At 43.6% G+C, this 25,061-nt stretch overlaps 1 protein-coding gene across 1 annotated transcript in view; it reads right to left on the bottom strand.

Annotated features, from left to right (window-relative positions):
- The window catches only part of CORIN (corin, serine peptidase), a 217,925-nt gene that overhangs the window by 47,470 nt on the left and 145,394 nt on the right, over nucleotides 1-25,061 (bottom strand). Inside the window, exons 8-11 of the mRNA XM_059671920.1 lie at nucleotides 23,285-23,395; nucleotides 21,131-21,247; nucleotides 9,711-9,818; nucleotides 1,143-1,374 (exon numbers count right to left, since the gene is read on the bottom strand). Of these exons, the coding sequence (XP_059527903.1) occupies nucleotides 1,143-1,374; nucleotides 9,711-9,818; nucleotides 21,131-21,247; nucleotides 23,285-23,395 (568 nt within the window). The remainder of the gene's footprint in view (nucleotides 1-1,142; nucleotides 1,375-9,710; nucleotides 9,819-21,130; nucleotides 21,248-23,284; nucleotides 23,396-25,061) is intronic.

The following is a 25,061-nucleotide window of genomic DNA, read 5'->3' as shown; positions in this document are numbered from 1 at the left end:
ATGGAGACAGGCACATCTGTAGATTCACCCTTTGATGGAAAACAGCACTGGGGAGAGCAGCCACCCACCTCCAAGATAGCTGACTCCTAAATGCACGATCTCTGACTACAGCCCCTAACACCTGGCATAGAAGAGGGACCACACTGGGCTAAGCAGCTGTGCTCGTGCCCTATCATCGGGGCATCGTGTTCTTACAATCAATGAGCAGCACGTTGCATTTATGCACTTTCATTTCATCTCAAAACCACCATCACTATCCAGTAATACAGGATACAGGAACTGAGGCTGGGAGAACCTGAGGAACCAGTTTCAGGCTATACACCAGGGTGAGAAGAGCCAGAACTTGATCAGACAGTGGACTCCATAGCAACGCTCTTTAACCCATAGATATCATTCATATCTTAAGTCCAAGCTGCACTCTTGAAATGTTGTCCCTTATTTAACTCAAGTAGGTAGGAAATAGTCAGCAATGTCCATCCCCTGTCCAGCCTGTGAAGCCGGCCTTAGGTCCTTTTCAGGCCATTCCTTGTGTAACATAGCTAACCTCTAAGTGCTACAAGAAGGCAGCATTTTAACCCAGCTGTTGTGGCTCAGCGGTTGAGTGTTGACCTATGAACCAGGTCATGGTTCAATTCCAGTCACATGCCTGGGTTGCAGGCTTGATCCCCAATGGGGGGTGTGCAAGAGGCAGCCAGATAATGATTCTCTCTCATCACTGATGTTTCTATCTCTCTCTCCTTCTCCCTTCCTCTCTGAAATCATTATATATATTTAAAAGCAGCATTTTTAACACAGCATTGCTGCAGGGAAAGAGGCAGATACACCTGGTCTTCTGCTAACTCACATCTTTCAAAACACTTCTTGATCAACCAAAATGACACACATGTAATTTTATTTGATTGAAGTACAGAAACTATTATGAAAGGCACTTTATACCTCCCTCATTCAGGAATGAATTCTTATTCAATTATTCATTTTCTAATTCCTGCTTCCTTACCTTTTAAATATGTAATTTGTTAAATACAGAGCTCCTTGGCAAGATACGCACTTCGTCTAAACTCGGACTAAGTCTTCCTTCCTTCAGTTCTCCCCAAGGAAAAATGAGGATGTTTGAGGTAATAGGAGAGACCCAACTGTGTTACCTGCAAGGGGGGATACGTTGGCTTGTATTCATATCACATTTCGGTACCAAGATGGTGCAGGCAAAGAACATGAGATATTTGTAACAGTTGGTTTGAACAAGTGCAGGGAAAAGAGAGGACTCCCAGCTGATGGACGCTTCCTTCTGAGTCCTGTGGCCAAAGTAATTTGGGTAATGTGTATAGTTGTAGGGCAAATTCATGCAGAGTTCCAAGGTAATTGGTTCACATTGACCTGCCAAGAAAACACATGAACAGACACATACATATATTAATTTCGCATATGTAACTGTTTCTTTAAAACTTACAAAATTTTGAAGTCTACTTTCTCTTTAAAGTAGCTAAGACTAGAATACAAGCAACATATAACACTGCTATAGAAAATTAAGTAATTTGGTTAATAAAGTGCCAAATCAAGATTCATTTCTGTGTGTGTGGCTGCTAAACAGTGCCCAGCACACATGATTTAGAAAGTCTTTCTCATATTTTCCTTTGGTTCAACTTATCTGAAAGTGGATCTTTTTCTTGATTCTTTTACTCACTTTGTTTTCTTCTATTTATGACTTCTAAACTTGTATGTTCTTCATCATCTTTATAGCCATAAAAAAACAAACAATGAATTTGACTAAAGTGGGCATTAAATAATTTTTCTACATTTCATTGTTGATTAATGGATTTAAATATAAAGCTACAATCCCAGCTGGTGTGGTTCAGTGGTTGAGTATCGACCCACAAACCAGGAGGTCACGGTGTGATTCCCAGCCAGGGTACACGCTCGGGTTGCTGACTTGATCCCAAGTGGGGGGGTGTGCAGGAGGCAGCTGATTGATGATTCTCTCATCATTGATGCTTCTATCTCTTTCTCCCTTTCCCTTCCTTTCTGAAATCAATAAAAAATGTATATATTAAAGCTATGAGATTCAGGGGCAGAGGAGCCCGAGATCTGTTAGATATCATTTCCAATGAGGTAAAATCCGAACCCATTAGGTTGGCATCCAATGCTATTTCACACTCCAGTGACACCCTGACTTTCCAGCCTCATTGCCTACAACTATCTGGTCAGCAGTATTTCCTTGGCAACACCAGATATTTTAAGAAGTGAATGCCTTTGTGAGCCCAGTTGGCTCCTCTCTTATCCCTTTCTTTGCTTGGCATACTTGTAATCACCACTCAAATGCAGTCGCAGTTCCAGCTGCCAGTACATAGAGTACCCACTGCCTGGAATAATCCTTTCCCATCCTCCCCACCAAGCTACTCCTCCTTAGTCTGCAGGACTCATCAGTCACCTCTTCCACGAAGACTTCCCACTCCCAGACTGAGTTTCTGCTGAGAGCCATAGCATCTCCAGCATGGCTACTGCATTTTCCTCTGCTGTATTCTTTTTTCTTTTTTTCCCCTTTATTGAATAAGATATTACAAATTCTTCTGTATTCTTTACTATTCGCACCCCCCTCCCCATGGATGGTTTTGAGAAATGAGACTACACACATTAATCTCAAAGTCAGCACCAAGGACAGTGCCGGAAGGAAGCGGGGAAGGAAGGAAGGAAGGAAGGAAGGAAGGAAGGAAGGAAGGAAGGAAGGAAGGAAGGAAGGAAGAGAGGGAGGGAGGGAGGGATGAAGGGAGGAAGGAAGGAAGGAAGGAAGGAAGGAAGGAAGGAAGGAAGGAAGGAAGGAAGGAGGGAGGGAGGGAGGGAGGGAGGGAGGGAGGGAGGGAGGGAAGGAAGGAAGGAAGGAAGGAAGGAAGGAAGGAAGGAAGGAAGGAAGGAAGGAAGGAAGGGAGGAGAAAGTGTCGGGAACTATCCTAGGCACTAAATATATAAAAATAATAACAAGTTTAGTCCCCACCATTGAGACACTCCACACTCTTCATAGGAAGACACACATGCTGGCAGCTATAGCAGAACGTGAGCCGCTGGGATGGTGGCAAGGAGCCCAGAGAGACAAGGTGGAGCAAGAGAGGCTCAGGACGCCTCACAGGGATTTGGGCAGGTTTGGGGGATGCCATAGAAAGGACCCCTCCTCCCTCTCTGTCCATAGTAGACATACCCGAGATGAGAGGATAATCAAATGAGTGTCTTCCTAGGATCGGCCCAAGCTGACTGAAGACTCCATGCCTGATTAACAGTAAGTATTTCAATTAAATGTAGTTATTTGACTAGGAAGTGGTATGTGCACTAATAGATTGGTAATGAAAACTGGGGTGAAATACTAAGACAGCTCCAGGACCACATGTTAAAGAATCTGAGGGCTTCACAGGGATTATGCTGATAAGAAGCCTGGCATTGGCCAGCTGAAAAGCTGTATAGACAAAGTGTAACATACTCTCAGTTTACATGGGAAGATGTAACAAAATCTTAAGGATGAGTACAGGGTGGAGAGAAGAGAAAGAAATAGGGAGGGTAGTACAGCATAGGAAATATAGTCAATAATATTGTAATAACTGTGCATGGTGCCAGGTGGGTACTGGAACTATCAGGGAGAACGCTTTGTGAAGTATATGTTTGTCTAATCACTATGCTGTACAGCTGACACTCATACAAAATAATATTGAATGTAAACTATAATTGAAAAAAGAAACAGAGAGAGTATGAGGTTGGTTCAGTTGATCATTTCCTTTGATTTACGACAGAGGAGAAACATTGGCATATTTTTATTTTAGATTATTTTTAAAACGAATGTTCCTCTTAACAATAAAAACAATACAAAGATGCATAAAGTAAAAAAAGTTCATCATCTCCCACTCCCTGTTCTCTCACTTTCTCTCAAACCCTCAGATGAGTCTGAAGCCTTCCTTGCTTTCCACTGCTCATATCTACTCATACAAGACTTTACACACAAAGACAGAGCGTGTGCTCATTTTTGCCATAGAGAATTGCACTATTCCTATTACTCTTCAACTTTTTGTTGTTTAATTATTTATCATGACCATTTCCAAGTCAGTGGATGAAGCTCAACTCTATATTTTTTCTAATTTTAAAATTACAGTTCCACAAAAATGGGATCATCCACACAGATTTTTATGCAGTATCGCAGTCTCTTTTTTCTTACATGTCTTTCCTTTCTCTCTGCTCCCCTACCACCCTATCAAGTTTTAACTTTTTATTAGTGCATTTCATTTAGTTGATTAATAGCTATGTCACATGAATAACTTTTTCCCCTTTAGATGTATGGAGAACTTACTGCTTTTGATCTGGGATAAGATTTAACCTTTAAGTGTTTCAGAACTGAGGGGGATGAATGGATTAAGTTATTATCATTTATTATTCTAGAGACCTTTATTGAATGTTGTAAGATTGACTGAATCTTGTGATTAATTCTTTCATAATGCATTCTTCATGGAGTACTAAGCAAAAGAAATTCTCATGATATCTGTCAGCCTCAAATTCTATGATTTACGATACCAATAAGTTTCTTTATTGCATTAGACTCACTCCCTAGCCAGAGTTGCAATAGCCACTAGAGGGCAACCGAGTCACAAACATGTGAGGATGCTCAAATGCCACAGCACCATTTCCAATGTGAGCGACACAGTGCCTAGCACAGTAAGCTGAACCTAAATGAGATTTCAGGAATATCTGTTGGGAAAAGAAAATGATCCTGATGGAGTCTCAGTAGTATTCGACCTTTCAAAGTCTGAAACAAGATTTATTAAACTCAACCCAAAGACAGATTGTTAACTAAATGATGTTATATCCTTGTGAGGAAATACTCTGAAGCTCCTGGAAATCATGTACTAAATGATGGTTATTTACATGAGAAAATGTCACTTTTCAACACCCGTTGGCATATATAATATTCCATGATTTATCCTTGCTTCAAACGCTATCGCTATCCTTATTATTTTTGAGATATAATACACATATTATATTAGTTGCAGGTGTAGAACATAATGATTCAACATATGTACATTATTATTTTTAATAGCATGATGAGTTATTATAAGGTGGACACCCTTGTAACTTCCATCAAGTTCAAGAAATTGAACTTTGCCGAGCATCCCCTTCCTATGTATATGTCTTATATCAGCCTTCTCTGCTCCCCCCAATGTAACTACTGGGTACCAGAGTTATCACTTCCTTGTTCTTTTTTATAGTTTTACTAGAGCCCTGGTGCATGAAATTCATGCAATAGGGGGGTGTCCCTCAGCTCGGCCTGCACCCTCTCCAATCTGGAACTCCTTACTGATTGTAAGAGGGATGTCCCTCTTACAATCTGGGAATGCTGGCTCCTAACCATTCACCTGCCTGCCTGCCTGCCTGATTGCCCCTAACCACTCCCCTGCCGGCCTTATTGACGCTTAACTGCTCCCCTGCTGGTCTGATCACCCCCAACTTCCCTCCCCTGCCAGCCCAATCACCCCCAACTACCCTCCCCTGCTGGCCATCTTGTTGTGTCCATCTTGTGACAACATGGGGGTGGCCATCTTGTGACGACGTGGGGTCCGCCATCTTGTGATGACATGATGGTGTCGTGCAAGGGCACGAGGGCCACCTAAGCTTTTATTAGTATAGATTACATAAGTATGCACCACCTGAGTTATTTTTTTAACTTGTCTTTTAAGTATCTTATAATATCTGGGTTCCCCCTCCATGCCTTTATTTTTCCTTATAGCTTTAACTACTGAAGAACCCAGGGATCAGGCCTTAGAATGTGCCAGATTTTGCTGCTTACACAGTCTTGGTGCAGTTGAACACATTGCACTGCCTTCCCTGTTTCCTGAGCACTGATAATTGAATACAAATAGAGAGGCTTGGTTGGGATTCATCCCTTGGCAGAAGGTGCTGCTGGGTTCTTTCATCAGAGGGCACACGTCCTCTTTTTGTGTGACATCTGCAGACATAGATGCTCAATGCCTTGACCCATTCAATCACTGCATCACAAATAGTAATATTCTAATTCAGTCATTCATTTTTTACTGACTGGTTGGGGATGCTCTCACAAAGCACTCATTCCTCTCATCTCCTTTGCTTCCAAGGACTGAAGTTCCCAGCCATTGTGGTGTTTGGCTTTTTGCCACACACCATGTTATTTATTCCTTCCAACTAGAGAGGGCAAAGAGAGGGCAGAAAATACATAGACCTTGGAAAATTATTCAAGGTCTTGGTGTTGAAGAAAAGAATGCATGTAGAACTAACGGTTGATGGAACACAGTGGACAGTTTGGGAGAGCCCCTGAGGCAAGCATCCACAGTGACCAAGGGAGCCGAGGGCAGAGAGAGACTAGTGCCCAAGAGCTGCTCTGTCCTAGGCTCCCCCAGATGTCTGGACTGCACATTACAAAGCAGAGGGATAATTAGTCCCTCCACGCCAGACAAAGGATATGTCTGTGTTGTTCTGTATTTTGCCTCCCAGAAGGGCCCAAAGATGTTAAGGATTCTGGACTATGAGTATATGTGGTGATACTGTGATACTTCAAGCCTATCAGTACACAATGTCATCAGAGATGTAGTTTATAGATTTTTGTTTTTATTGTTGAAATTTTTGCAGATGTCCCCCATTTCCTCTCTTGTGCCCTCCTCCACCCAGACCCTGCCCTTACCTCCCTCTGGTCCTAACCACATTGTTGTCTGTATCCATGGGCTATGAATATATGTTCATTGACTATTCTATAGGCTTGCTTCTCATTGTAGTCATTTCTGGGAATCTGAGATAAGTCATACACCTTTTTGGAAAATTATGAAGACTTTCTCATATCTAGTTTTGGAGATGTCACATACCTCTGTGGCCTAGTCATAAGCAGACCACTAAATCAATAATTCTCAACTGGGCTGAGCATTGGAGTCAACTGGGAATTTTAAACATACTGATGCCTGGGTCCCACCCAGTATATCTTCAGGGACCATTAGAAAGTTATATTTTATGGGATGGCAAGAACCAGTGTCTTCAAGGACTAGAAGTCCAGTAAGATACTGGCCCCAGCAGACAGAATATTCACATTCTCAAAATTCATATTCTCCACTGGATGGAGCCAGAGAAAGAGTTCTGTGCAGTCCTGACTCAGAATCTAAGTAATTATATCTCCCTACGCATAAGGATCTTCAAGTAGTCACATTTCACATGCACACAGTTTTCTGAGAGGAGATGCTACCAGTCCATCTTTACAGAAAACCAAGCGCACGGCTATGATCCCAAAGCTCTTTGAAAAATAAGGCCTAATATCTTTACTCTAAACTGGAGGTTAGGCATATTCGCTACATATACACTGCAGGAGTGGGACCAGTGACTAGCCCAGCGCCTGGCACTCAAAAGAGGGGATGTCAGTGCTGACTATATACGGGCAAACCGGGCAGGAGATCTATGGTGCATGAAGAAGTGATGAGACAGTGAGACACTGGGGAAACTGAGTGTATCTGAAGAATATAAAGAGAAACAAGCCCAGCCAGCAAGGCTCAGTGGTTGAGCATTGACCTTTGAACGAGAAGGTCATGGTTGATTCCCTGGCAGGACATATGCCCAGGTTGTGGCTCAATCCCCAGTGTGGGGCATGCAGGAAGCAATTGATCAATGAGTCGCTCTTATAATTGATGTTTCTATCTCTCTTTCCCTCTCCCTACCTCTCTGAAATGAAGTAAAATATATATATTTTTAAAAAATTTAAAAAGAGAGAGACCAAAGTGGTGTATATGAGTGGGAAGGCGGCAGTGTGCTCTCCCACCCTGGAAAGTCACCTGCAGGAAGGTAGCAATCATGCTGCTTCTTCACCACTAACATGCCCAGGGTCCATCCCAGGACCCGGACCATTGTGCACACGCTGTAAATGTTGGTTAAATGTATAAACCAGAGTCATCTAGTGTCCTTTCTACAACTTCTTTTTTTGATAGATAACAGATTTAAATCTTGGAACATTTCAAATAGAGAGAAAATAGGATAAAATATTCTTCACCAAAATTTGACACAGGCTAACACAGTTCTTTTGACTTTTTTGAGTCTAATAGTAAGTGACATCCCATATCAGACAACTCCCAAAACTTTAATAATACATATATGTCTTTGAGATGACACTGTCACTGTTGAAAATTACTCATCTCAAGTTCAAGGTGAAGTAACTAAATAATTCTGGAAAAGTTCTGGAGCAGGTTGGGAGATAACCAAAGTGAAACGATGGATCCAGAATATATATATATATATATATATATGAGTGTACACACACATACATGTGCACATGCATACACACATGCATGCACACACACACTTGAATCAGTGTAGAGTGAGTAAACAGCAGTGGGTCTTAGTAGTAAGACTGCTATCTATCTGCACTGTTCTCTCACCTGGGAAGTGGAGGAGGGCTGGGTATTGTGTCTCAGCCAGTTAAGTGCTCATGAAAATAAAAAGTCCTGTCAGCTGGGTTGTCAGTGGCTGCCTTCCTCGAATTCCTTCCCACTGTTTTCACCCCTGGAGACTCCCCAATGGTTATAGGGCAGCCCCAGATTGACCAGAAAGCTCTATATTGACCCAGAAAGATCACCAAGTAAAACTAGGACCCTAAAACTGCAGCAAATCCAAGGACTCAAACCCATAACCCTGTCAACCTCCCAGCTTCCCATGGCCCTCAATGGCGAGGGTATGTGCTAAAAAAGTCACCTTGCCCGGCTGGTGTGGCTCAGTGGTTGAGCATCGACCTGTGAACCAGGAGATCGAGGTTGGATTCCCGGTCAAGGGCACATGCCCAGGTTGTGGGCTCGATCCCCAGTGTGGGGAGTGCAGGAGGCAGCCAATCAATGATTCTCTTTCATCATTGATGTTTCTCTCTCTCTCTCTCTCTCTCTCTCTCTCTCTCTCTCTCTCTGCCTCTCTGAAATCAATAAAAATATATCTTCTTAAAAAAAGTCATCTTCTTATCAACTCAAAGTGACAGACCTGCTTTTAATTTCAAGCTCCATATTGAAGGTGAGACCAAAAATTAATTATGAAAAGTGAAAGAAGTGAGTATCAGAGTCAGAGTCTTTCTGATTCATTTTCAATTTCCTGTGAGAATCTACACAGCCCTCCACTACCCATTCTACCTCCCCTAATAATCCTTCCTCCTGAAAGCCAGGTGTAGAGAGCCCCCTATTCACACCATTTGGAGCTGTTACATGCCACCAAATCATTAACATAACGGCTGCAAGAGTTCCTGGAAAGGTGAGAATAAATTTTATTAAAAGAACAGACAGCCGAAGTTTCATGCGGCTATACAGATGAACATCACATTTGCTTCTCGGATAAAGTTTCCATTTTTGAAACTAAACTTTCAAAGGGAAGAAAAATAGCATCTGCCTGCAGATGGAGCCAAGAAAATAATATATAGGAGCTAACGCTGAGTTGAAAGTAATGGTAATGATATTAAGCAATGCGGATTTATAGCCCATTCACAACGACACAGTTGTTTCTGATTTCAGTTCATCAAGACCATTCTGTTTCTCTTCTGCTACCACATGCAAGCTTTAAAAAAAAAAGAAAAAAGAAAAAGAAAATAGATACATATATTTTTGGAGGGATCCCAGACTTCAGCATTTCAATGTCAACGGGAAAGAACAAAGCCGAATGCACATCCTGCCACGGGGATTGCATTTGTCAGCTGCTGTACTTACTACAGTTATTCAGACTGGTGTTGGGGTCACAACGAGAGCTACCAGCACATGAATCAAGGCAGGAATTGTAGAGGCATGTTTGGCCGCCTTCTTGACATGGAGTCTGACCTACAGAGGGGGAAAGGTACATTCGCTTTCATCATTTGTAAGTTCCTGACGCTGGGATCTAAAGGATCGAGGCCGTCTGGTGGAGCTGAGGAATGACACAACTTTAATTTCCTTCCAGTGTCTCCAAGAATATTGAACACATGTTGAGTAGATTCTTTCTGGATTAGTTTTCCTGGCAACTAAATACGACACAATTATTTCAAAAGGATTCTGTAGGAATGAGGAAATAAGAGGCAACCTATCAAACACACACACACACACACACACACACACACACACACACACACACACGTAGTTGTTGCTTTTAATGAAAAAAGAAAAGAAAGAAAAGAAAAGAAAAGGAAAGAAAAGAAAAGAAAAGTGTTTTATATTTACATGGGTGCATACATTTGATTGCAAAATAAAATTTAAGGAGAGACCAATATAAAGATCCTGAAATTGTGAATTTTAAATGATATTAAAGACTCATTTGCTCCCAACTCTAGTTTTCCTTTTAAAAGAAAACATTTTTCCCAATAATAAGTAGGGCATGAGCACCAACACAATAAGGAGACCATCAGGGTACAAGTCCTGTAGAGCTGTTACCCCTATTTTCTGTGTGTCCTTGGAAAGCAATACTGGCCACGCCATGATGACCTGAGAATTGGGTTTATAGTTCCCAAATGAATGATCACAGTAATGTCAACCTAATGGCTTTTCCTTAAGGTATGCAGAGAGGAAACTGGTTTTCCCATTGATTTCCTGGTCATTGGTAGATTAAATGGATAAGATAATAAATTACTGCCCATTCTCTTTCCACCTCTCCTCTGTTATACTCAGTTACTCTCAGAAACATCATCTGGAATCTAGAGACTCTTTCAAGGCATTTTAAAGTATAAATGATAGTATGTGGACACACACAGTCATTCTTATCTATAACTAGAGGCCTGGTGCACTAATTCGTGCACGGGTGGGGTCCCTCAGCCTGGCCAGAGATTGGGGTCGATGGTGGGGGTGGGGGGTTGGCCAGCTGGGGGGAGGGATTATGTGAGGTTGGCCCCAGCAGCAAGCTAACCAATGGCCGATTCCATGAGGAATCGGGCTCCCTCCTCCCTCCTGTCTGGGTCCGGGGTGCGGGTAAACCAGATTCGGGGCTGTCAGGGCCTCAGCAGCAAGATCTGGGTCATAGCTACCAGCCGGTCATCCGGTTGTTCTGGTCGTTTGGTCCTAGTAGTCACTTAGGCTTTTATATATATAGATTCTCAGACAATTTTTATTATACTGGACTCTTTCTCCTTTACAGGTACCATTAATGTACAATATATCATAGCCTTGCAGAGATGTCATTCTTTCCTTATTTTTTATGTCAGTAGAGTAAAAAAAAAAAAAAAATGCAAGGCTAGCCAGGCTAATTTCCACGTGTTTAGTCTCTTAAAGAAATTTCATAAGACAACATGCATTCATTAGTTCAGTCTATGAGTGCCTGCTACGTAACAAATTTATGTGACAAGGCACTGAGCATTAAAAGATAAAAACGATGACAGCTTATGCTCTAATTAGGGATGTGATCAGGAACAGAACCTTACAATGCTATGTGATCATTACTTTGCTGGAAGTACATGTAAGGGACCCAAACAAGGGCAGAAAGGGGAAAGCCTCTCAAAGGAGTTCTTCAGGCAGATGGGGCAAGTTAGGATAAGAGGGAAGGATGGGTTTCCCACGTAGACAGAGGAATATGCAAAGGCCTGGGACAGGCACGTGCAGAGGCTGGAGTCGCTGGAGCCTTGGGAGACTAGACAGGAAGGCAGAGAGCCCACCTGGGGGTTGTGAAGGCCTCCATTTTCAATGGGGCCCAAGCCCTGGGAGAAGGGGTCCCTGCTCCCCTCCCCAGCCCTGTCAGGCAGAACCAGCCTGCCGTCACTGCTGACAATTCTCCTGCAGCTGTGAGCTCCTCTTCCCGCTCACCCTCTAATGCAGTGGCCCATCCCAGTCCCAGCACCCTAAGCAAGCCCCACCCCTTCCCTCATTGGGACTTTCGGCCAAGAGGCTCCCTGTGTCTGAAATGCTTTCCCCAGTCCCATGCTCCTTTGTTAACTCCACTCATTCTTCAAATCTTAGTTCCAATATCTTTTCCTCAGGGAAGCTTCCCTGGGGCCCTTTGCCAGGGCATCATCCCATGTAAGGTCTCCTAGCACCTGCCTTTCCCCCCAGCAATTTCACTTCCTGGATAGACACCGACATGCCTAATTATTGGTATTTTGTCTCTCTCCCCTGCTCGGGGGCTGAAAGCTGTTTTACTTGCCTCTCAATTCCCAGTGGTTGACCACATATTAACCCCACAATACACATTTATTAAGTTGAATTCATTAGAGTAAATAATATAAAGATGCTAAAATTTTACTTTTTGACCCATTTTATCTTGTGACTTTCTTACATCTCACACCTATCCTATACTAATAAAAGAGAAAAATGGTAATTGGCGTACAACCGATACCTTTTTCATTGGCTAATCAGCGAGATATGCAAATTAACTGTCAGCCAAGATGGCGGAGCCGAGAGGCCTCCCGCCCCGGTGATCAGCGGAGCCGAGAGGCCTCCCGGCCCGGTGATCAGCGGAGCCGAGAGGCCTCCCGGCCCTGGTGATCAGCGGAGCTGAGAGGCCTCCCGGCCCCGGTGATCAGCGGAGTTGAGAGGCCTCCCGGCCCCGGTGATCAGCGGAGCCGAGAGGCCCCCCGGCCCCGGTGATCAGCGGAACCGAGAGGCCTCCCGGCCCGGGTGATCAGCAGAGCCGAGAGGCCCCCCGGCCCCGGTGATCAGCGGAGCCGAGAGGCCTCCCGGCCCCGGTGATCAGCGGAGTTGGAGGCCCCGCGATCAGCGGAGCCGAGAGGCCCCCCGGCCCCGGTGATCAGCGGAGCCGAGAGGCCTCCCGCCCCGGTGATCAGCGGAGCCGAGAGGCCCCCCGGCCCCGGTGATCAGCGGAGCCGAGAGGCCTCCCGCCCCGGTGATCAGCGGAGCCGAGAGGCCTCCCGGCCCGGGTGATCAGCAGAGCCGAGAGGCCCCCCGGCCCCGGTGATCAGCGGAGCCTAGAGGCCCCCGGCCCCGGTGATCAGCGGAGTCCAGAGGCCTCCCGGCCCGGTGATCAGCCGAGAGGCCTCCCAGCCCCGGTGATCAGCGGAGTCCAGAGGCCTCCTGGCCCGGTGATCAGCGGAGCCGAGAGGCCTCCGGGCCAGGGATCAGGGGAGCCGAGAGATCAGGGGATCCGAGAGGCGTCCTGGCCCTGGGATCAGCGGAGCAGCGAGGCTTCCCAGCACCGGGATCAGTGTGACAGGGTGCGGAGCCCCAACCCTCTGATCGGCCCTGCTCTGTGCATGACAGGAGTGGTGCTGCAACCTCCCTATGGACCCTGCCTTGAGTGTGACAGGGGGTGGTGCCCCAACCCCCCAATCGGCCCTACCCTGAGCATGACTGAGGGTGGCATGGCAACCTCCCAATCCGCCCTGCTCTGTGCATGACAGGAGGCGGGGCCCCAACTCCCCAATGGGCCCTGCTCTGAGCCCGACCAAGGGTTACACCTAGGATTAGGCCTGCCCTCTGCCACCCGGGAGCAGGCCTAAACCAGCAGGTCCTTATCTCCTGATGGGTCCCAGACTGTGAGAGGGCACAGGCCAGGCTGAGGGACCTCCTCTCCCAACCCCGAGTGCACAAATTTTTGTGCACCGGGCCTCTAGTAAGAAAATAATTGACAAATCCTGCCCTTGTGTAGTGAAGAATCCAATATGATTTCAAGCAGAGTTGAATTATGTAGGAAGAAAGAACAACTTGATCCAAAGAGAGGTTTGTGGTTGTGGAAAAGGATTTCCTTCTGAATTTTTAAATTGTTAAAAACTTAGTGCCGCTTATGTATCTTTTAATGTAATACATCTGTGATGAAAAGGCTCTCCCTTTATGTCTCAAATGCTTTTTTCATTAAAGCTATTCTAATTATCTATATTCATTATGACAAACTAATTTAGCTACAGGTGACCAATCTCATTAGCTGGGATAGATATACACAGCAGAGACATGCTTCAACATAAAGGCCATGTAATAATAGCAAATATTAATTGAGTTCTCACTACATGTCAGTAGTGATGTCATCATTATTCCGAGTTTACAGACATGGAAACTGAGATATCAGGGGTAAAGTAACTGGCCTAAAGTCAACCAGATAGTGGGTAACACAGCTGGGTTTGAACCAGGCAGCTGGGCGGCAACAACCATATTCTTAACCAGGCTATGAAGGTCAATGGCAAGGTCACTAGGACACAAAGATATTGATTTTTAAGTCCAGAAATATTCTTACTAGCCTGTGGTGAGAGACGCTTCTACATAAACTGGGGCTTAAAATGATCAGCATGAAACCTCCTTTTCTGACAAAAATGGTCACATTTGAAAAACCAATTCATTCGATTTATGTTTTCTCTTTGAGTTTCACAGATGGAGATCAGACTCCTTTTAAAGTGTGTTTAAGGAAATTTCTCCCAGAGCAGCTGGCTCTGCCATGGAGACCACACCATCTTGAAGGGGAGAGTGGCTGTTATTGGAAGCATATACATCCTGGGACCTGGCAATCACGGCACCCAGGGACCAGATACGAACCCAGGATCACTGGATCTCAAGCAGCATGAATACATGGACTGAGACAAGCCCTGCTCCTCTTCATGGAAAGGTCAGATTTCGCCTAGGGAAAGGTGAGCTCTGCAATCCAGGTTGGAGAGAGAAACGCACACAGGGGAAGTCTGCACCCCACAAAGTCCGCGGCTGTTGGGGTCAGCGTGATCCGCAAGGGTGGAAGGGAATCTGAAGGGCTGCTGGAAGAAGGGAACTCTAAAAATCAGCCCATAGCTGGACTGGGCTCAAAAAAGCAGCCTCGGATTTTACCAGTGTGCCAGCTGCTTAGTGCCAGGGGGAAAAGGATGTGCAGAAGAGACATTTGGAGAATTACGCGCAGTGCTGGACGGAGAGAGAGAGCCAAATAATCAGACACCCAGAGAAGAGAGAGCATGGGCAGACAAAGAAACAGCCCGCCAGCCCGCAAATGAAAGATAAGGAGGCATCACCAGAAAAGGAAGTAAACAAAAAGGAGGCAAGCAATATGTCAGAGAAAGAATTCAGAGAAATGGTCATAAGGTGGCTGAAAAGAATGGAAGACAAATTCAACAATATGTGTAAGAACAAGAGGAAATGAAGAAGAACCAAAAAGAAATGAAAAATGACATCACTGTTATAAAGAACCCAATAGAAAGCATCAACAGTAGACGAGAAGAAGCAGAGGACCACATTAGTGAGCTAGAAGACAAGGTAGGAAAAAATACCCAAGCAGAGAAGCATCTAGGAAAAAAAAAGTTTAAAAAACAGGAGAGCCTAAGGGAACTTTGGGACAACAGGAAACGAAACAACATCCACATACTAGGGGTACCAGAAGGAGAGGAAACTGAGCAAGGAATAGAAAACATGTTTGAAAAAATAATGACAAAACATTCCCTGATATAAGGAAGAAAAAACTCACACAAATCCAAGAAGCTCTCAGAGTCTCAAACAAAATGAACCCCAAAAGACCTACACCAAGGCACATTATAATTAAATTGGCAAACACCAATGACAAAGTAAGTATCTTAAAAGTGGCCAGAGAGAGACAGAAAGTTACCTACAAAGGATCCCCCATCAGACTAGCAACTGATTTCTCAACAGAAACACGTCAAGCAAGAAGGAATGGAATGAAATATACAAAGTCATGCAAAGGAAGGGTCTGAATCCAAGAATACTGTACCCAGCAAGGATATCAATCAAAATTGAGGGTGAAATCAGGAGCTTCACAGACAAAAAATGACTAAGGGGGTTTATTACCACCAAACCAGGAATGCAAGAAATGCTAAAGGGTCTGCTGTAAAAAGAAGAAATAGGAAACGAAGAAGGAACACAGGGGTAAAGAATAAAAATGGTGACAAACAAGTACCTATCAATAATAACTTCAAATGTAAATGGATTAAATGCCCCAATCAAAAGACATAGGGTAGCTGAGTGGATAAGGAAACATGACCCATATATCTGCTGTCTACAGGAAACCCACCTCAGAAAAAAAGGACTCACACAGACTGATCGTGAAGGGATGGAAAAAGATTTTTCAGGAGACTGGAAATGAGAAAAAAGCTGGGGTAGCAATACTTATATCTGACAAATTAGATCTCAAAGTGAAGGCCATAACAAGAGATAAGGAAGGTCACTTCATAATACTAAAGGGAACAATTCAACAAGAAAATATAACTCTGGTAAACATATACGCACCCAATACAGGAGCACCCAAATATATAAAAAACTTCTGGAGGATATCAGGGGAGAGATTGATAGTAATACAGTCATAGTAGAGGACTTTAATAACCCATTATCACTATTGGACAAATACTCTAAACAAAAACCAGCAAAGAAACATCAATCCTAAATGATGCACTAATCAGATGGAATTAATTGACATCTTCAGAACATTTCACCCCAAAGCTACAGAATATACATTCTTCTCAAGTGCACATGGGTCATTTTCAAAGATAGACCATATATTGGGTCACAGGCAAAGTCTCTCCAAATTCAAGAAGATAGAAATCATATCAAGCACCATCTCAGATCACAATGGGATAAAACTAGAAATCAACTACAATAAAAACAATCCAAAAAAATCAAACTCATGGAGACTAAATAGCATGCTATTAAACAATGACTGGGTTACCAGAGAGATCAAAGAAGAATAAACAGCATCATGGCAAAAACAACAATGAAAACACATTGGGACACAGTGAAAGCAGTCTTGAGAGGAAATTTCATAGCTCTACAGGCCTACCTCAAAAAACAAGAAACAATGGTAATAAATTATCTAACCCTACAACTCAAAGAGTTAGAAAGAGAGCAACAAGAAAAGCCCAGCGTAAGCAGAAGGAAGGAAAGAAAGATCAGAGCGGAGATAAACGACATAGAGACCAATAAAACAACAAAAAAGATCAACAAAACCAAGAGCTGGTTCTTTGAAAGGATAAACAAGATTGATGAACCTCTAGCCAGGCTCACCAAGAAGCAAAGAAAGAGGACCCAAATAAACAAAGTCAGAAATGAAAGAGGTGAAATAACAACCAATCCCACAGAAATACAAACGATTATGAAAAAAATACTATGAACAACTCTATTCCAACAAAATGGACAACCTAGATGAAATGGACATATTCTTAGAAAAATACAAGCTCCCAAAACTCAACCAAGAAGAGTAAAAAAACCTTAATAGGTCAATAACTACCAAAGAAATTGAAATAGCTATCAAAAATCTTCCAGCAAACAAAAGCCCTGGTCTAGATGGCTTTACAGGGGAGTTCTACCAAGCATTCAAAGAAGAACTAAAACCTATCCTCCTCAGACTATTCCGAAAAGTTCAAGAGGAAGGCACACTTCCAGGCTCTTTCTATGAATCCAGCATTACCCTAATCCCAAAACCAGATAAAGACACCACAAAAAAAAGAGAACTATAGGCCAATATCCTTGATGAACATAGATGCTAAAATCTTCAACAAAATCCTAGCAAATCGGATTCAGCAATACATTAGAAAGATCATACACCATGACCAAGTGGGATTTATTCCAGGGATGCAAGGATGGTTCAATATCCACAAATCAATAAATGTGATACATCACATAAACAAACTGAGAGACAAAAATCACATAATCATATCAAACGATGAAGAAAAAGTATTTGACAAAATCCAACACCCTTTCTTGATAAAACTCTCAGCAAAGTGGGAATAGAGGGATCATACCTCAACATAATAAAAGCCCTATATGACAAACCTACAGCCAACATCATACTCAATGGGCAAAACTAAATCCATTTCCCCTAAGAACAGGAACAAGACAAGGATGCCCACTTTCACCACTCCTGTTCAACATAGTACTAGAAGTACTAGCCATAGTGATCAGACAAGAAGAAAAAATAAAAGGCATCCAAATTGGAAAAGAAGAAGTAAAACTGTCCTTATTTGCAGATGACATCATATTATACATAGAAAACTCCAAAGACTCCATCAAAAAACTACTAGACCTAATAAATGAATTCGACAATGTAGCAGGATACAAAATTAACACCCAGAAATCTATGGCCTTTTTATATACCAATAATGAGCTCACAGAAAGAGAAATGAAAAAAACAATCCCATTTACCATTGCACACATACACACAAAAAAATAAGATACCTAGCAATAAACTTAACCAAGGACATAAAAGACCTGTACTCGGAAAATTACAGGACATTGAAAAAAGGAATAGAGGAAGACATAAACAAATGGAAGAACATACCATGTTCATGGGTTGGTAGAATCAACATCATTAAAATGTCCATACTGCCTTAAGCAATCTATAAATTCAATGCAATACCTATTAAAAAACCAATGGCATATTTCAAAGATCTAGAACAAAATCTCCAAAAATTCATCTGAAATAAAAAAAGACCCCAAATAGCCACAGCTATCCTGAGAAAGAAGAACAAAGTTGGAGGGATCACAATACCAGACATCAAACTATATTACCAAGCCATGGTTCTCGAAACTGCCTGGTACTGGCACAGGAACAGACATATAGACCAATGGAACAGATTAGAGGACCCAGAAATTGACCCAAGACATTACATTCAATTAATATTTGACAAAGGAGGCAAGAGCATACAATGGAGTCAAAACAGCCTCTTTAATAAATGGTGCTGGGAAATTTGGTCAGATACATGCAAAAAAAATGAAACTAGATCACCAACTTACACCCTACACAAAAACAAACTCAAAATGGCTAAAGGACTTGAATGTAAGATGGGAAACAATAAAAATCCTCAAGACTCCACAGGCAGCAAAATTGGAGACATATGTCGTAGCAATATCTTTACAGACACAGATCCTAGGGCAAGAGAGACTAAGGAGAAAATAAACAAATGGGATTACATCAAAATAAAAAGCTTCTGCACAGCAAAAGAAACCATCAACAAAACAACAAGAAAGCCCACTGCATGAGAGAACATATTTGTCAATGTTAGATCCAATAAGGGTTTAATATCCAACATTTACAGAGAACTCATACAACTTAACAAAAAGAAAATAAACAATCCAATCAAAAAATGGGCAAAGGACCTAAATAGACCCTTTTCAAAAGAGGACACTCAAAAAGCCAAGAGACACATGAAAACATGATCAAAGTCACTAATCATCCAAAAGATGCAAATCAAAACAACAGTGAGGTACCATCTCACACCTGTCAGAATGGCTATCATCAAGAAATCAACAAATGACAAGTGCTGGCGAGGATGCGGAGAAAAAGGAACCCTCCTGCAATGCTGGTGGGAATGCAGACTGGTGCAGCCATTGTGGAAAACAGTATGGCGTTTCCTCAAAAATTTACAAATGGAACTGCCATTTGACCCAGTAATACCACTTCTAGGAATATATCCCAAGAAAACAGAAATACCAATCAGAAAGGATATATGCACCCCTATGTTCATAGCAGCACAATTTACAATAGCCAAGATTTGGAAACAACCTAAGTGCCCATCAACAAATGAGTGGATTAGAAAACTATGGACCATCTACACAATGGAATACTACGCTGTTACAAAAAAAGAAGGAATTCTTACCATTTGCAGCAGCATGGATGGAACTGGAGAGCATTATGCTAAGTGAAATAAGCCAGGAAGTGAAAGAAAAACACCACATGATCTCACTCATTTATGGATAATAAAGAACATTATAACCTGATGAACAAAAAGATAGATACAGAGGCAGAGAATCATTGAACAGACTGTCAAATTACAATGGGAAGGCTGGGGAGTGTTGGGGCAGGGGCTAGGTAAGGGATCAACTGAAGGACTTGTATGCATGCATATAAGCATAACCAATGGACACAAGACACTGGGGGGGGGGCATGTGCCAGGGGATAGGGGAGGCCAGGGGAAGGTCAATAGCGGGGGGGGAAGGAGACATACGTACTACTATCTGTAATACTTTAAGTGTGTTTAAGTGTATTGCCTGGTAATGTGAGGCATTAAACTGCTTTGTCGGGAGCCGGTCCATCCTTGCTGTTTCAAGGGACCTGGCATATATGGCATACAGTTCTTAATATGTTTGCTCACCTTCTTGGCGCTGTGTTTTAACCAAGGTCACCTCTCCGAGAAAGGTTGAATCCCCGGGTAGGGATTTTCCCCTGAAGTTAGGGAGGGAATAAAACCCCTCAACTAAGTGCCAGGCGGGTAATTAATCACTTTAACTATGAACAATCATGCTTAAGCTACATAATCTTTACTCCCTGGAATGGAGATAAGAAATGCCCTAACCTTTGTAATAGAGATTGATAGGATTGAATCAACTGGTATAAATACAGATGTAACAAGACAGCAACACACAGAACTTAGGAGACAGGACTTAGAAGACAGGATCAAGAGAGACAGAACCTAGGCACAGAACCTACACAGAACGTTCTCTAGAGACAGAAGGACTTCGCTGGAGAGAACATGGCAAAAGATCCTGGACTGAACCTGACTACAGAAATATGGCAAGAGAACCTGACTAGAACCTGGTGATCGAACCTGGCTGGAGATCTCAGACAGAACCTGGCTGGAGAACCTAGCGAGAGAACATGGCTACAGAACCTGGCTGGAGAACCAGCAGAACCTCTCCGGAGATCGAGACCAGAACTTGGCTGGAGATCCTGGCTAGGCTGCTGATCAACTGAACGCTGTCTCCGTGTCATTCCTTCTTCGCCGACTCCGTCTACGCCTTTGGGAACCCCTGGACCTGCTGGGGTTGGACCCCGGCACTGCTTCTCTGGGCATGTGAATCTATGAAGCTATTACATTTAATTTCAGAAGCCAGTGCCTACTAATTGGAATCTAATTTAATCGAATACCATATACTGAACTCTTTATCACAGCGATGCCTTTCCCCATCAAACAGTTAATAGACTCTCCCCGTGCTGGGTAAGTGTTTAACCTCTACCCTTCACCCTTACGAATGATAGTTCAGTGTGAGTTGCTTGAGGAAATCCTCAACGGGGTGTTTTCTGGCTGACGGGGCTGTGAGGGCCACAGCAGTAGGCATCTGGAATTCTTCATGTGAGAATCCTATTTCTGCATCCATAACTTCCAGCCCTTTGCTCCTCTCCTAGGGGAAGGCCCAGCGTTAATGCACGCTTCAGGGGCAGGGCACACACTTACTGTAGCTGCAGTTCCTCTCCCAGGGGAAGGCCCACCATTAAGGCACGCTTCAGGGGCAGGGCACACACTTACTGTAGCTGCAGTTCCTCTCATCACTGCCATCCTTGCAGTCCTCGTCCCCATCGCATCGGAAAGTGCTGGGGATGCACTGGCCGCTCCGGCACTCCACCAGGCCCTGGCTGCCGCAGGCTGGGGGAAGCCAGAACAAGAGTCACATGGCTGACTAGCCCTTCTCGCAGTCTGCGGGTCCTAGAAACGGCTCTTGTTTTCCTGGCATCGCCAGGAGATGGAGTGTTGTGACTATGTGAGTGTTATGTATCAAGGAGTGAATGCATCACTAATTTAGAAACAACAAGGCCGAGTTTTTTTTGAGATGGAATGGTTTCTTTCTGGAATCTCTCGTGCCTTATTAATAGCACTCACTGCAGATTTACTTTATTTGATAGCCTCACGATGGGAAGTAGTATTAATGATGGTGGTAGTGATGCTACTATGACAAAAGGCACAACTTATTAAAAGTTTACTCTGTGGCAACAGCTTTGTTAGGGGCATTCTGTTTAATCTCAAATCCCCACAACAGGCTTGCAAGGGAGATGTTATTGACCTGGTTTAGAATAGGAAACTGAGCTTAGAAAGCTTAGTCTCACAGTCACATGACTGATAGGGCGGGCGGAAATGTGCAGGCAGGTTTCTGAGTCCTAGCCCAGCCTGTCACTTCAGACAATGAAAGAAAACATACGAAAGTGCATGCAGACACCTCGCATACAATAAACACATTATTTCAAAACTTGCTTGGGACAGCTGGCATTTGAAATGGATGGTATAGTGGCCATTAATCATCTGGTTCCTAGACGTTGTCTAAATTCTATCACTGTCACTTTTTAGAGCAGGGTTCTCAACCTGTGGGTCGCGACTCTTTTGGGGGTTGAACGACCCTTTCACAGGGGTCGCCTAAGACCATTGGAAAACCATATATAATTACATATTGTTTTTGTGATTAATCACTATGCTTTAATTATGTTCAATTTGTAACAATGAAATTGGGGGTCACCACAACGTGAGGAACTGTATTAAAGGGTCGCGGCGTTAGGAAGGTTGAGAACCACTGTTTTAGAGCATCAGAAACCATGTTTTATATGACCTCAGCCTTCACCGAGCTACTGTTGAACATTAAAACTTCCTGTTCTTGAATCGAGGCTCAGCACCAGAATCGTGGTACATGAGCGTCATGTCCTTGCTTTCCCGGGATCAGCCGAGGTACAGTCTGCTCTGGGCCGCTGTGTTCCACTAAGACAGGACTTGGGGATATCGCAGCTCATTTTCAATTCAGGGAAGGGGGAAGTCCAGCATTGCATTTGATAATTTATATGCCTTTTCTTATGTCAAAATAAAAACCATGCACCCTGCATTTCTATTGTTGCCTCAAATGATAGGCAACTTACATATTCACTATCCTATATACCAACATTTTTTTCTATTTGTATTGGACAGCAAAAGATGAAATAAAAAGTTTAATGCATTCAACCAGGCATTAAATGCATCATATTAACTCTTTCAAGTCAAATTACTTGCTTTTAACACCTAACTGCTTCTATTCAATCATTCTCTTAGTCTCTACTGAGTATAGTGCAGTTTCTAAAGGAAAAAAGGAATTAGCAGCCATACTTGATTTTATTATCTAGATAGCGTAACAGCTACCTGGAGACTGTTCACTCACCCAGAATACGACAGGCAGTAAAGCTCCAACTGTTTTCACACCCTCTGTGTGAGTCTATGAACATCTAATGCTCTCTTCTCCCTGGCAATTCTCTCCATGTTCTCCTACAGAATGTGCCTGAGAGCATGTCTGGAGGCTCCTGCAAGGAGGCTCAACCACTCATGTGTCATTTGCAATAGAAAAGTCCCCCAGCCTCTGGGGAGAGCAGCCCCTTGGAAAAGTCACGGGTGCAGGAAGGGGACGCAGGAGCAAAGAGAGAAAGAAAACAGCCATCTGCTCAGCCAGATCCAGCCAATAAAGCTTGATGTTCTTGGGGGAAACGTGTGGAGGTCAAGGGCATTAACTACATTGTCATTGTCCTCACACCATTCAATTATTATCTTTCTAGGCAAGGACCAAGGTACAAGGATCTTTCCCTTGGAAGGCTGTTTAGATGGTGAAACTGGAGTGTGTTGGTCTACACAAGCGAGACATGGACAAATAAGCAAACAAAATCCTAGGGCACTCACAGCAGTTGACCTCGTCAGACTTATCCAGGCAGTCATGGTCGCCGTCGCACACCCACTCCTTCGCAATGCAGCGCCCATCTCCACAGCGGTGCTCCTTCGTGGGGCTGCAGTCTGGAGGAGGGAAAGTCCACGCGATGCAGGGAACCAGCATGACGGGCACTTAGCCCCTCTGGCTCATGGTTCCAACTGAGCAGCGTCTATTCCAATTGCCCTAACACCTCCAGCAACGTTCCTATCACCTCCCACCCAAGCCTGTGGGCTCCTAGGCACCGTCACTATGACCCAAGTGTCTGTTTTTCAGATGAAAGCCTGTCCAGCTTTCTCAGGACCCACAGCTATTTATGTCATTGTTTATTGTTTTGTCACTGTTTTCTTTCCTGATGAGAAACACGTGATTTTACGCTGGCTCATATAAACACAACTGTGATTTGGATTTCACAAGGTAGAGATAAAAGAGTGCGTGTTTTCAGACACACGCACGCTGAGGCACTCTTCCATCATCCTCCGGAGCCTTTCCCAACATTCCTCCCAATATTCTCCAGTGCTCAGTACTATCTCACGCCATTTGCCCAGTGCCCTTCGTCATCCAAGCTTCCCCTTTGTTCACATTACAAAGTTCCTATGTCATTCAATAGTATGTTACCTAAACATTCTGAAGTTAATCACAAGGCCAAAAAGGTAAATAAGCAAGAGAAATTTTGCTGGTTTTAATTGAAGAAATGACACTCAAAATTGAATAAGACCCTTTAAAAGCTAGGTTCATTCTTTAAAAGATAAGTTTTTGTACATAAAATAAATGTGCCATTTTAATCCTACATGTCACTACTACAGAAGTGGGCATGCAGGAGGCAGCCAATTGATCTCTCTCTCTCTCTCTCTCTCTCTCTCTCTCTCTCTCTCTCCCCCCATTCCTCCCTCTCTAAAAATCAATAAAGCTATATTTTTAAAAAATAAGGAGGCTCAAGAGACAAATACTATATCTTTCTGCAAAATTTTGCTCAAGAGCTCAAGATCTAAACATGAGCCACCGGAAGAACCACAAAGAAACAGAACACTTTTAAGGAGAAAATAATATTAACATATTAACAGCCGGTAGTGGCCTTTCCACTCCACTTCTGAAGCATTTCCTCAGTATGACTGTATTTAAGAGGTATTACATCTTATATGAGAATAATAATAATAATAATAATAATGGTAATATGCAAGCTTTATTGGTTGGATCTGGTCACAAGATGGCTGCCTATGACCAGGCCAGCAGGGGGTGAGTGAGGGACGACCAAACAACTGAACAGCAGGCTGTGTGGGGCGACCAGGCTGGCAGGGAGTGCAGTTGGAGGCAACCAGGCCAGCAGGGCGGGGGGGGGGGGGCAGTTAGGGGTGACCAGGCCGGCAGGGGAGGCAGTTGGGGGCAATCAGGCTGGCACGCAGAGGCAGTGAGAGGCGATCAGGCTGGCAGGGGGGATGGTGCAGTTATGGGCGACCAGGCAGGCAGGCAGGTGAGCAACTAGGAGCCAGCGGTCCAGGATTGTGAGAGGGATATCTGACTGCTCCAATCCCGGGGATCAAACCTAAACAGGCAGTTGGACATCCCCCGAGGGGCCCTGGATTGGAGAGGGTGCAGTCTGGGCTGAGGGGACCACCCCCCCTAGTGCACAAATTTTGTGCACTAGGCCTCTAGTTTATACATAAGACATAATTGAGACTGGTAATTGGAAAAAAACCTCCCCTTTCTAAAATTAAGAAACCAAACATTTTATAATTTAACCTGCTCATAATC

Source organism: Myotis daubentonii, chromosome 1 (assembly GCF_963259705.1).
Source record: "Myotis daubentonii chromosome 1, mMyoDau2.1, whole genome shotgun sequence".
Taxonomy (NCBI): domain Eukaryota; kingdom Metazoa; phylum Chordata; class Mammalia; order Chiroptera; family Vespertilionidae; genus Myotis; species Myotis daubentonii.
The sequence above is the reverse complement of the archived record's forward strand: the minus strand, read 5'-3'. Positions and strand labels throughout refer to the sequence as shown.